Below are 11279 nucleotides of genomic sequence, written 5' to 3'. Positions count from 1 at the left end.
AGTGCCATAAGAGCCACTGCAAGTGGTAGTTGCTTCATTCAAAGACTGATCTGCAGGCTCATCTATTTTATCGTTTTGAGTATTTTACACACACACCTCTATATGCATATACATATAATTATGCCTGTTTCCCAGTTCAAGACTCAAGGCAGCTTGGAAAAGTTAGAACAAATATAAACAAATTCACAGAAACACTGAATTAACTCTAGGATAAATCCAACTCTCAATCCCAACCAGCATAAACTCACTTAATGAAATCAATGAAGCTCACATAAATTCTGACTTACTACACTCATGTTGATTCAATACGTCTCCTGTAGCTGGAGCAAATAATTGGATTTCATCCCTCAATCTGATTGCTGCAATAGAGAGAAATCTTAATTTTTAACTGCATTTACTTTTTTGGCGGTATTTGGTTATCATTGTAACTGTGATGCTTCCTGTCATATTGAATACTTTTTAGGATTTTTTAAAAAGCCATTGCTGAGCAGACAACTCAACTCTAGCCTCCTTCTAAACCGAGCCCTGGAGAATTCAGTTGCAAAGACTCCTGCCTTTAGCAAGGTCCTTTGTAAGATGGTCTGCCTTGTTTTCAAGAAAAAAGGCCAAAGACCAAGGACCAAAGCTCAGTAGTATTTAAGATGTTAGAAATACATGAATGGCATTTTCCCCAAACAAAGCTAAACAGGAAACCCACCCTCTTACATCATCAGTGACATAACCCTCTCTAAAATCTGTGAAGACCACTCCATCAAAACTCTGCTAGGGAAAGAGAGTTTGGGAAGCACTACCGTAGGAAAGTGCATGTCTATTTCTGGAGCTGGCAAAGATGCCGCCCTGGTCTCTATGGCTACAAGAAGACACAAACCTCCTTCCTGGGCTCCCTGGGATGCAGGATCAAAACAGGAGATGCTCTGGCTTCTAAAGAAATTGAACTTAATGCACATAATCAAACTCTAACAAATACTTATCACTGCAGAGAGACACTTGGAAAGCCAACAACTTGTGATGGCAGGCCTGTGGCACTCAATGAAGTATTTTTCATACACACCAAGGTCTTAATTTAAAACACTGCAATTGAGGTAGCAATGAGTGTTTCTTTTCAAAAACCCTACATTTCTGAAGTGATTTTGGTGCTGATGCATCCAATAGGGAAAGAAGGCTGTGGGGAAGGTGAAGTGGGAAGAAGCAGCCCTTCCAAGGCTTTTGTTGAAAGCCGTATTATGAAAACATTCCCTTTGCCAGATTCCTCACTTGCCAAGTGGAGAGGTAGGAGTGTCTTTTATGGCAGCTTAATAATCCCTTGGCATCTCTAACGCACAGGGCCTGATCCAGAGTTCCTTTGCACAACAGGCTGCGTGGGCGGAAGCAGATGACTGATACTGTTGATGCTCTTTCTGTGTCCACGTTGACTTTGCTTACTATATGCGATGGGCAGAAATAACGCAGCTGAGCTAAGATTTAGCAGGGAGGGGGAAACAGAGCCAAGTGTGACTGAAAATTCACCACTTTCCTTTTTATTTCAATGTTTCTGTACAGAACAAACAACAAAACCCAAACAAAACCTTCCAGCTTTCAAATGTTGCTGTGGAACTAAACTGTGGTCTTTTTTTATATATATATATAAAAGCAGAAACAATTCTACCACTTGTCTTGGTCTGATTTCCTCATCACATTAAGTCTTCATTTTTTTCCCTTTCGTATTTGGGCCATAGGATCATGAAGAAAGCTCCACAAAGGATTTTATGCATAGGCTGTGGAGCAAAAAGGAGACTTGCTGCCTTCTCTTATACTCTGAAACATAGTGTAAACAGGCCTGGTGTCGGAGAGAAGGGCAAAAAAACAGGTGCAAGTTGACTTACCTACCCTGTGTTCCAAGATCAGATCTTTCTCTCTGGAAGTAAATGGCCCTTTTCACTCCAAGGTGCAACTCCCTCAGGCCTTTGAACTTTCACTAAGGAACGTGTGCCGCTTCTCAAGATATTCTCTCTCCAGAAAGAACCCTAATCCTCCTCTTTCTCTATGTAAGCTTTTGCGCCCATCCGTGCCATCTGGCGAGCCAGGTAGCGATCCCTGGCTGACATGACCGTCTCTTGGTTGCTACGCTTGGCAAACTTACTCTGCTGCTCCAGAGGCTTCTCAGATTGCTCCTCTCCCTCCCCAGAAGCCTTGCGTTTCACTTTGGGTGATCTTTCTGAGTGTGGAGGGCTCTCTTTCCCTCCCCCTGCACTGTGGTCCAGATGGTCCTCTCTAGCTGAAGGTCCTGGGCTCCTGCTATTCCCCTCCTGCTGCTGCTTCTCCTCCTTGCCTTCCTTTGCCCTTTTGCCTCCATCTCTCTTCTCACTATGTTCCTTTCTGCTGGTTTCCCTGTCTTTCACTTGCTGCTCCCACTCAGAGTACTTGTCTTCCCTATCCCTCTCTTTCTTCATCTCTCGGTCATAGTCATCCCTCTCCTTCCTGTCCTTACTCCTCTGCCTGTCCTCCCTTTCGTCTTGCCTCCTCTGGTGATCAGCTGGCCTCAACAGTGTCTCTTTTCCGTGGTCTCTTTGCTTCTTCTCACTGCCTCTTTTTTCCTTTCTGGCTTCATCCTCCTTTTCTCGGTGACTCGCTGGTGCCTTTGAGGGACGGCTTCTCTCCTCACTGGAGGATCTCGAGTCCTTTCTGCTTTTGCGGTGCTTGGATCTATCCCTGCCATGGCCTTTTCTGCTCTCCTTTCTCTCTTCCTCCCGGTCTACTTTCTCATCCTCACTGGTATCGATTTCCAAGTCACTGTCTGCATCTGGGTTGTCTTCTCCCTTCGCTGGTCCTGTTCCCCCATTTCTGCTTTCGCTTGTATTCCTGGAGTCCATGGGATTCTCACTGGATTTGTCTTCCTTTAACCTGGATGATGATGGTGTTCATTTTGAAAGAAACAAAACAAATAACTGCAAGTTGAGAATAGCCTTGAATCCTAGCTTGCTTTCCAAAGCTCTCCTTCCAAAGCAGAAAAATAGGGGTATAGGTCTGTCCAATTAACAATGTCTGAGAAGACAGGGTGTAGATGGCTTGGTACCACTCAGAGCGCTATGCTGTTTTAATTTTATTTTTCACCCTCATTGTTGCTATAAGCTTTTTTTCAAACTGTCTCATAATCTTTGGCTAAACTGTCTTGAAGCTCTTCATGGAAAACACTCTGCACAAATGGTAGGATTGGCATTTAAGTCCTTCTGCATTCAACCAGTGAGAATCACTATTTGGTTAATCTTACGACCTCCATTCCACTAGAATATAGTGATATCTATTGCTTGTTTTTTTCCTGGTCTCAGCTAAATGGTTAGTAACATAGGCCACACATTGGTTCTATCTGGCCCTTTATAAACCAGGAAAACCTAGAAATGTGATCCCAGACCAAGGTGTGTCCTCCCTTCCCCACCATTTCATGTTTACCTGGCTTCGCGAAGACTGCATTTGGGCATTTCCTCTTCCCCCACTGTCTGATTCAGTAGGTGTCTGTAAAAACCACTGAGGTCCTTCTGCTTGGTTACATCCAGGCTTGCTGGAAGAAAGAAAAACAATGATAACATCTAGAAAGAAACAGGAAGGGCATTCGTGGTTCAAATAACAACAGCCCAATCTCCTTAGCCACTATTTTTAGAAAATTATTGGGGCAAAGGATCACAATATATATAAGCTTAATTTCTTCACCTTCAATAGCTGCCTCCTCCTTCTCTCTTTCTTCCTCTTCGGCCCTTTCTTGCAGTTTCTTCTTATAGGCTGAGGTGACAAAGGCTTCCTTGTCGTCAAAGGCATCCCCTTCCATTTCGCGTTCCTTCTGGATTTTCTTTTCCATCCTCCTTTCCTGCTCCTTCTTCCTCAGCTCTGCAGCTTTGAGTATATTCTGGATGTACTTGGGCTGCAGAGATAAACAGGAGTGAAGACAAGGGAAAGGAGCAAGGTGACTTGTGACAGGATATACAATTAATGTTGTGGGGACAGTTTGACAGTTGTTGCTGTGTACCTAAAAGTCATTTAAGACTTATACTGACCTTAAGGCCAACCTATCACATAGGATCACTATAGAATCTGTGTAGGGTCAGTGAGATTACCCACTGTTCTCCAGAAAGGTGGTTATATCTTGTAGAAGGTCTGCAAGTATGTTTTATATTTCTCAAGAGAAAGAAAGCTCTACATGTATGGGAAGAGTATAGTCACATCGTTTTTCATTTAAAAGAAGCCATTGTGACACATGGATCTATGAGATCAGGGCTCAAGTCCCATCTCTGAGTCAAGTAACATACTTCACTCCAGTTCCTTATCACTGAGGGTAAACTCAACAAAGATTATACCATTTGTTAGAATAGAGCTGTTATTTGAGTGACAAACAGCAGCAGCAGATCTCTCCCACCTGAATTTTCCATGATGTGTTTTGAGCAGTGACAGCTGACCTTAGATTCACTCTGGATAAGGCCTTCCCTTTCCCCTCGGTGGCCCCACATCCCTCCTCCCACAGCTGCAGGTTTTCATGGCCCAACTGTCCTAAGTGCAGAGAGAGGCAAAGACAGACCACATATTCATTTCCAGGTATGGACCTTTTTTTCCCCTTTCCCTGCCAGGACGCTGGCCTGGCTTTCTGCCTTCTTCTGTTGTATGTCGTCATAAATGTTGTCGTATTCATACACCGTGGAGTCCTCAGCCAATGCCCTCTGGATCTCAAGCTTGGTCTGTAAAGGAAAGTGCGAGAGAAGGAAAGAAAAAAAAAGTGACATTTTTATTGGAAACTTCCAGGAAGCTTGTCCTCGCTATAATGTTCTCAAGAAAGACAGAAGCTACAAACAAGAGTATTTTATTAAGAAGAACATTTAGGGAGCTAGTGCAGTCTTACAGATCTCTATACAAGGGAGCGAAGCCTTCGCCTCCTAGCTGCCACATCTCTTTCTTCAATAGCACGTATAGTTCAAGTTAATTCTTACACTTTATCCAAAATATATTGGGAAAAGGACTGGATGTGGATCAGCTCTATTTCCACAAGAACCAAAGAATGTGTGCATCCAATGGATGGCAGCTATAAAAGCAGTATTATCTCTCACAATCTCCAGGCCATCTCCGTTAATAACCCAAAGGCAAACTTTCCTTTGACAGCCCTTTTCTTCCCTCCACATCTGTTTTCCTTCAATCCCAGTTTAATCAAGTACAGGGCAATGGCAAATACTGGGCCAGGACACTTGACATAGTGCTTTCTCACAGTCTTACACTACCGTTCCAAAACAAAAGCTGTGTAACAATTCATTCAGCGAATATTCCTGTGTCTGATGTCAGAGAAGGAGCCTGCTTCTCTCTTGCAAGACTTTATAGTGTAGATGCTAAATTAGTCTCTACGTTTTATGGCATTTTGTAAATGATGACCAGATCTATGGCAACCTGCTACACATCTAGGGTGTTTTTATTTAACAACGCCGGGACAGCTAAAAGAAGCCCAAGCAAAATAGACTTCTCCAAAAGTGGAACAATCTATTAAGTAAATAAAATTATGGAAACTCAAAAGTTTGAACTCTAATTCAGGTGATGCTAGTTTTACTATGGAAGACAGAACTGGCTTATAAATGCAGCACCAATCAATCTAAATGATTTTACGATGGTAATAATAAAAATGGACTGAGACTTAAGCCAGATCATCTATAAACATTACACTGATATATTATTAAAGGACATAACAATTCTACAATGCCCTTCTCCTAAAATTAACCTTTGCTGCCAAAACCATCAGCTCTCACAAACATTAACACTAATTCCTTTGGCAAAAATTGCTTCTTATTTCTCGTACCTAAACACTTGCAAGATGCCAGCACAACAACATTGGAGTTCTGTGAAAGAATGGTTCTTGCCCTCTTGTCATGTGAATGGTAGGCTCCTTGTTTTGCAGCTGTTGTTATTCCTTTTTCAAGGCAAATTGTCACATACATCAAAATGCAGTAATGATAATGAGCCTATGAATACACTGGCACAGCTTTCAAGAGATCAGAGTGCAAAGTGCACTCATACACAAACACACACAATGACAACTTACTTGTTTCATGGCTTGCTTTTTCAAGGCTTCTCGTTGGAGGCTCTCACCCACTGAAGACTGTCAGGGGAAAAAAGGTTTAACAAAATGAAATTACTAATAGAAAGGATATCTGTGTTTTCAAATAGCACAGAATAGATCAAAAGGAGGTGATCCTCTGTATGCTTTCCTGAGAATAAAACACAATAATACAGCAAGGCCTACTTTTGACATTCATAGGATTCTGATATAGGTTGTTACATGTTTATTTTTCAAAACAATAAAAGGACAAATAAATAAATGAAAAATCACTAATGAAAACCATCAGTTGCATCCATGGAAATGATTGTTTCTATACAAACACATACAGCCACTTACAACAGAAAAGGTTGAGTATTAGCTGGACAAAGGCATGAACCAACATCAAACCCTCTTGGTCAATACAGTATTGAAAGCACAACACAGCTTACTCTGCAAACTTTGCCACACTTATTACATATTAAAGCAAGCATAGAATGGGCTCCATATCTGCAGGATGAGTACCCATTATTCCATTTATCCATGCCCAACTAGGCATTTGTCCCCTCTAGGCATTTTCTAGGCCCTCCAGTGGGCCTCTATGGCCTTCTTGGCTCAAATGTCCTTCACTTCAATAGGGTTCACTATTATATGCAGTTTTGTGTATCCACATGAAGACTGATAATGTATCTGCTGTGGATACAGCGTTTGTACTATAGTGGCATTCACAAAATTTAAGAGTGATTGCAACCACTCATCCTGACATTCTGATATCTACCTCCTTAGTGACTTAACCAATATCTATCATTCCTTTTTCTCAGGTTTTCTTTCTTCTGTTGCTGCAACCCAGAGTTTAAGCTCTTGTCCTCTATCTGTGTGTTTTGATTCCTTTGACAAGGAAAGATGAAGCAGGCACTCTGTGATATGGAATAGCCTACTAGCAACCCAAATCTGGAGCTTTGGAATAGGGACTGGTTTTGAAAGTATGGCCACAGAGTTAGCTGAAAGCGGAGGACCTACAGCTTTTTCTTTTCTAGATACCCTTTGCAGAGTAACAGCTACTAATTCATGGTGTACAGATTATCACTTTAAGTAACTCTAACTTGAAAAAGTGCAATGAAAGAGCCCCATGAATCCTGTGCAGAACACATTTGCTTCTTTTCCAATAAAGTGGAGCCCACTCGATTTCTCCATCACACTCTGACCCCTTCCTATCTGCAGACATGTCCGTGTTTGCCAAACAGATGTAATTACAAAGTACACTGCTGGATCTGTTTACAGAACATTAGCAATCATATATTCTCTTCCTCACATCCAAATGACAGGGCAACATGAAAAATATCTTTCTTAACATTTTGGCAGCCATCACAGTTTTCCAGTCCTCCCATGACTCATCCTGAGCACCAATATTTCATCCAAATGAGAAAGTGTGTATTGCCAACACTTCATAATGCTTAAAAAACTAGATGGACAGCCAGCAGCAGGTAATTTTTAGTTTACACTCCTGTCCAAAGAGGCTGAGGAAAGCTGACTCACTGTGAGACACTAAGGATTTAAATTAACCTGCCAAAAGGCGCACCTTTGGCCATCAATCTACTTTTGCCTCAATTCTCTTGCTGCTGACAATGAACTTGGCTGTCAATAAAAGTTGTGAATTGCACTCCATAGTTCGCTATCTGTCCCTCCTGAAGTAGAATGCTTTTATTAACCAACTCAACAGCTCCAAACGCCTTCGGAAAGGAAAAGTCTGAACACCTATATGTTCCATCAATATACATCATTGTCCATTTCTGATCAATCCATTTTTTGTGTATGTGTACATATGTATACATATATATATGTAGCTATACGTGGAAGTCCTATTCAATATCATATAAGAGAGATTGTTTTTTAAAAATTACACACACACACACATTTCTTCTCCTACTGATCATTCTGTCAGTTCATCTATTTAAGCCAATTCTGTTACTTTGAGCAGCCAGATTCTTGGAGCCATTCTGTCTGAAGGGAGACGATCCATCGTCAATCCAGAAGAGTTGCAATACCAAGGTTTATCAAGCAGGCAGGGCTCCAAAGACCCCACCAGAAATATGGAAGAGGGAAGGGCAGAAAGAGAAAAACACCCTAGTCATCCATAAATCTTTCCCCTACATCAAAATATTTAAAACTCACAATAGCTTTCCCCAGGCCCGCCTGTAAACTGTAAGTGGGCTGATGTCTGCAGATTACACAAACAATAAAAGTAATATAAAGAGGCCCCCATTTTGGTACATAACAATTACTAAAGAGATCCACCTGCCATTTATTTGGCTCTTGCGCTAGGAAGTTTGAGCAAAACAATGCCAACGCAAACACCTCTTCCAGTGCTTTATGGGTGACAATTTCCTGTTGTGCTCTGAGGATTGATAGACGGGAACTTCCTGTCCTTTTCTATTATTTCTACTTATCATCAGGTCATTTATTAAAAAACCTTACTAAGTCAGCAACTTGCTGTAGAATTTCGATTTGCCCTCACTGCAGTATTCTTTGGAGGCAAAAAGCTTAGAGGTTAAATATTTTCGGAAAGAGAAAAGACTAGGAAATTTGTTGATCCCAAAGGTAGGACAAGATCTCCAGGATCTAGTCCTTCAACTACTGTTACTTCTTCTCTGTACCCTATGTCTTCGAACAGAAGCCTTCTTCCATGTCTTTATGCTCTGATTTCAAATGGGAGGGCAACAGGGCTTCATTTTTTCAGAGAGACTCTCTGGCATTTTGGCAAGGGCCAAAATGAATCCCCATCTGGCAGATAAAAAGGAATATTCTAAATGTGTTTGGATCAGGCCAGCTATGGTGGCTAGCCAACCCTTCTAAGAAATGTTATTTAATTGTGTTTCATATCCCATCTATTTTAGACAAACACTAGAGGTTACAATAAAGAAAACCAAAACAATCCAATTCCAACAATAATAACAGTATTTAAACAATGCCTGACTAAAATGTTCTCTTTTTAAAAAGAGGGAACCTGGCTTAAAATGAGCAAGAGATACAAAATCACGGCTTTGTTTAACATTCTCAGATTTCACAGACAAGCTTGCTGCCTTACATAACAGAGGGACCCAAAGCAAAAGAGACATGACCTGAAGGCCAACTGAAGGTGCAAAGGACACTCATTATATGGTTCATTTCCATATAAAAATGGGGTGTGATTGCAGGTGAATTTTTGCAACAAAGGGTGAGTAAAGGTAAGACAACTGAGCTCACTTTCCCCTTTCCTTGGTTTCTTGTCATGCTTTTCCATCTTCAGATCATAACCTGTGGCAGTACATTACACTGCTGAATAGTTATCAAAGAAGCCCTTCCCAATGTTTAGGTAGATCTTTTTATTATTTCAGGAGGAATTTGATTCCATTGGTTGATGTCGTAGTCCCTACCTAGAACAGCAGAATCTCCACATGGCATCCCTTCAGACATTTAAAGACAGCCACTGTGTCTCTTCCCAGTCTTCTCTTCTTCAAGCTAAACACCTCCAGCTTCCCCACAAAGATTCATTTCCAGACCTTTGACCATTTTGGTCATCTTTCTCTGAACACCTTCTAGTTTCTTAACATTTTCCTTGAATTGTTCAAAACTGGACCAAGTATTATTCCAGGTGAGGTCTGAGCAAAGCAGAATAGTGCATCACTATGACTTCCCTTGAACTGGGAAGTTGTAGTGGGAACCATCATTGTTCCCAGTCCTTACCAGCATAGGAAGCAGAAAGGAAGATGGAAACTGTAGTCCAATCCTATCTGGAAGGCTAACAACTTCTCAACTCCAACGTTCAACCTCAATACCCCCATGCCTTTCACGTCCATATTATTTCAAATTATTTTCTACAACAGATGCAACCAAAGTACACCAAGGCATGAACTTGCTGCCTTCTCCGCAAATTCATCCCAAAACCCAAGCTTTGTTACAGAATCAAGACTGACAAGAACAACTGCTCCTCAGGACAAGCAGGATGAAAGGACAATCTTAATGAAAAGGTGCCTAGTTAACATTTTTTTAAAAAAGGGAACAAAAGTTTTCTATCTAATGTACAATCGCCACAGCCAAATCAGGTGTGCAGGTTCACCAGCGCGGGCTTTATTAGAGTTCGGTTATAAATACACCATCTTCAGACATGCACTGAGGAGTTTCTGCTGATAAGGGAGCAGCCAGGAAATGAAACCCCTCCCAAAGGCAGCTCCTTATCTTGAAAAAGGCCTAAAATTATTACCGAACTAATAAAGTAATTTTGCTCTTAAAAAAAAAAGATTTTTTTTTTTGGGTTGATGACAAAAGTACTGTACTTGCGAGAATTATTACTACTTTATGGGCTGTGAAAACAAGATGGGAAGTTCTGTTGGAAGCTCCCTCTCTCATCCTCAGCCTCCTGCATTATATGCTTTTTTTCATACACAAGAACCGGTTCAAACCATCACTATCAAGTTCTGGTTTTGTTCAATATCAAAGGTCAACCACCAACCTTGTGAAAACCAGTAACAGTGCAACCAATTTATCCTTTTCTGTTAATGGTGTGTAGATTATAAATTAGTAAATCACCACCTATTTCTGGCTAGGATAGCAGCCAGAAATGTTAAAAGTGAGAGAAAAATCTAAGGGCATTTTGGAAGGGTTGTATACATCGATGCCAAACAGCAATGCACTCGGCAGCATGCCTGGCCCTGAATCCCAACAGAATCAAAAGAAATTTCATTAAACAGTATTTTAACTCACTGCTTAGACATGATTCTGTGAATTTACTTTAGTCGGGATTCCCAAAAGGATTCAAGTCCCACCCTATGGGTATAAACTTTTATAACTTAAGACTACTGCCTAATGGTCTTTTTTTTCCATCTTAGCAAAAGGAGGAATGCAAGTATCTATTATTAAACAAGATATGGATGTACAAAGATAATACATAGATATCTTTAAAGAGTATAAATAACTCCAGAAAAAGAGCTCAATGGTCACCCTGATCACATTGTCATGCTTGGAGATGACAGAGACTCTTTGTACACAAAGTTCATATATGTGAGAAAGAAATAATATACTTTTGTTTCTGAAAATATACAGTAGAGTCTCACTTATCCAAGCTTCGCTTATCCAAGCTTCTGGATTATCCAAGCCATTTTTGTAGACAATGTTTTCAATATATCGTGATATTTTGGTACTAAATTCGTAAATACAGTAATAACAACATAACATTACTGCCTATTGAACTACTTTTTCTGTCAAA

At 40.8% G+C, this 11279-nt stretch overlaps 1 protein-coding gene across 2 annotated transcripts in view; it reads right to left on the bottom strand.

Annotated features, from left to right (window-relative positions):
• Positions 1-1491: 1491 nt before the first annotated feature.
• The window catches only part of nsrp1 (nuclear speckle splicing regulatory protein 1), a 36807-nt gene continuing 27019 nt past the window's right edge, over positions 1492-11279 (bottom strand). For both annotated transcript variants that reach the window (XM_062958897.1, XM_062958898.1), the window contains exons 3-7: positions 6044-6100; positions 4569-4700; positions 3685-3892; positions 3427-3535; positions 1492-2880 (exon numbers count right to left, since the gene is read on the bottom strand). In XM_062958897.1, the coding sequence (XP_062814967.1) occupies positions 2004-2880; positions 3427-3535; positions 3685-3892; positions 4569-4700; positions 6044-6100 (1383 nt within the window). In that variant the 3' untranslated portion in view covers positions 1492-2003. The remainder of the gene's footprint in view (positions 2881-3426; positions 3536-3684; positions 3893-4568; positions 4701-6043; positions 6101-11279) is intronic.

Source organism: Anolis carolinensis, unplaced genomic scaffold (genome assembly GCF_035594765.1).
Source record: "Anolis carolinensis isolate JA03-04 unplaced genomic scaffold, rAnoCar3.1.pri scaffold_7, whole genome shotgun sequence".
NCBI classification, from domain to species: Eukaryota; Metazoa; Chordata; class Lepidosauria; order Squamata; family Dactyloidae; genus Anolis; species Anolis carolinensis.
The sequence above is the reverse complement of the archived record's forward strand: the minus strand, read 5'-3'. Positions and strand labels throughout refer to the sequence as shown.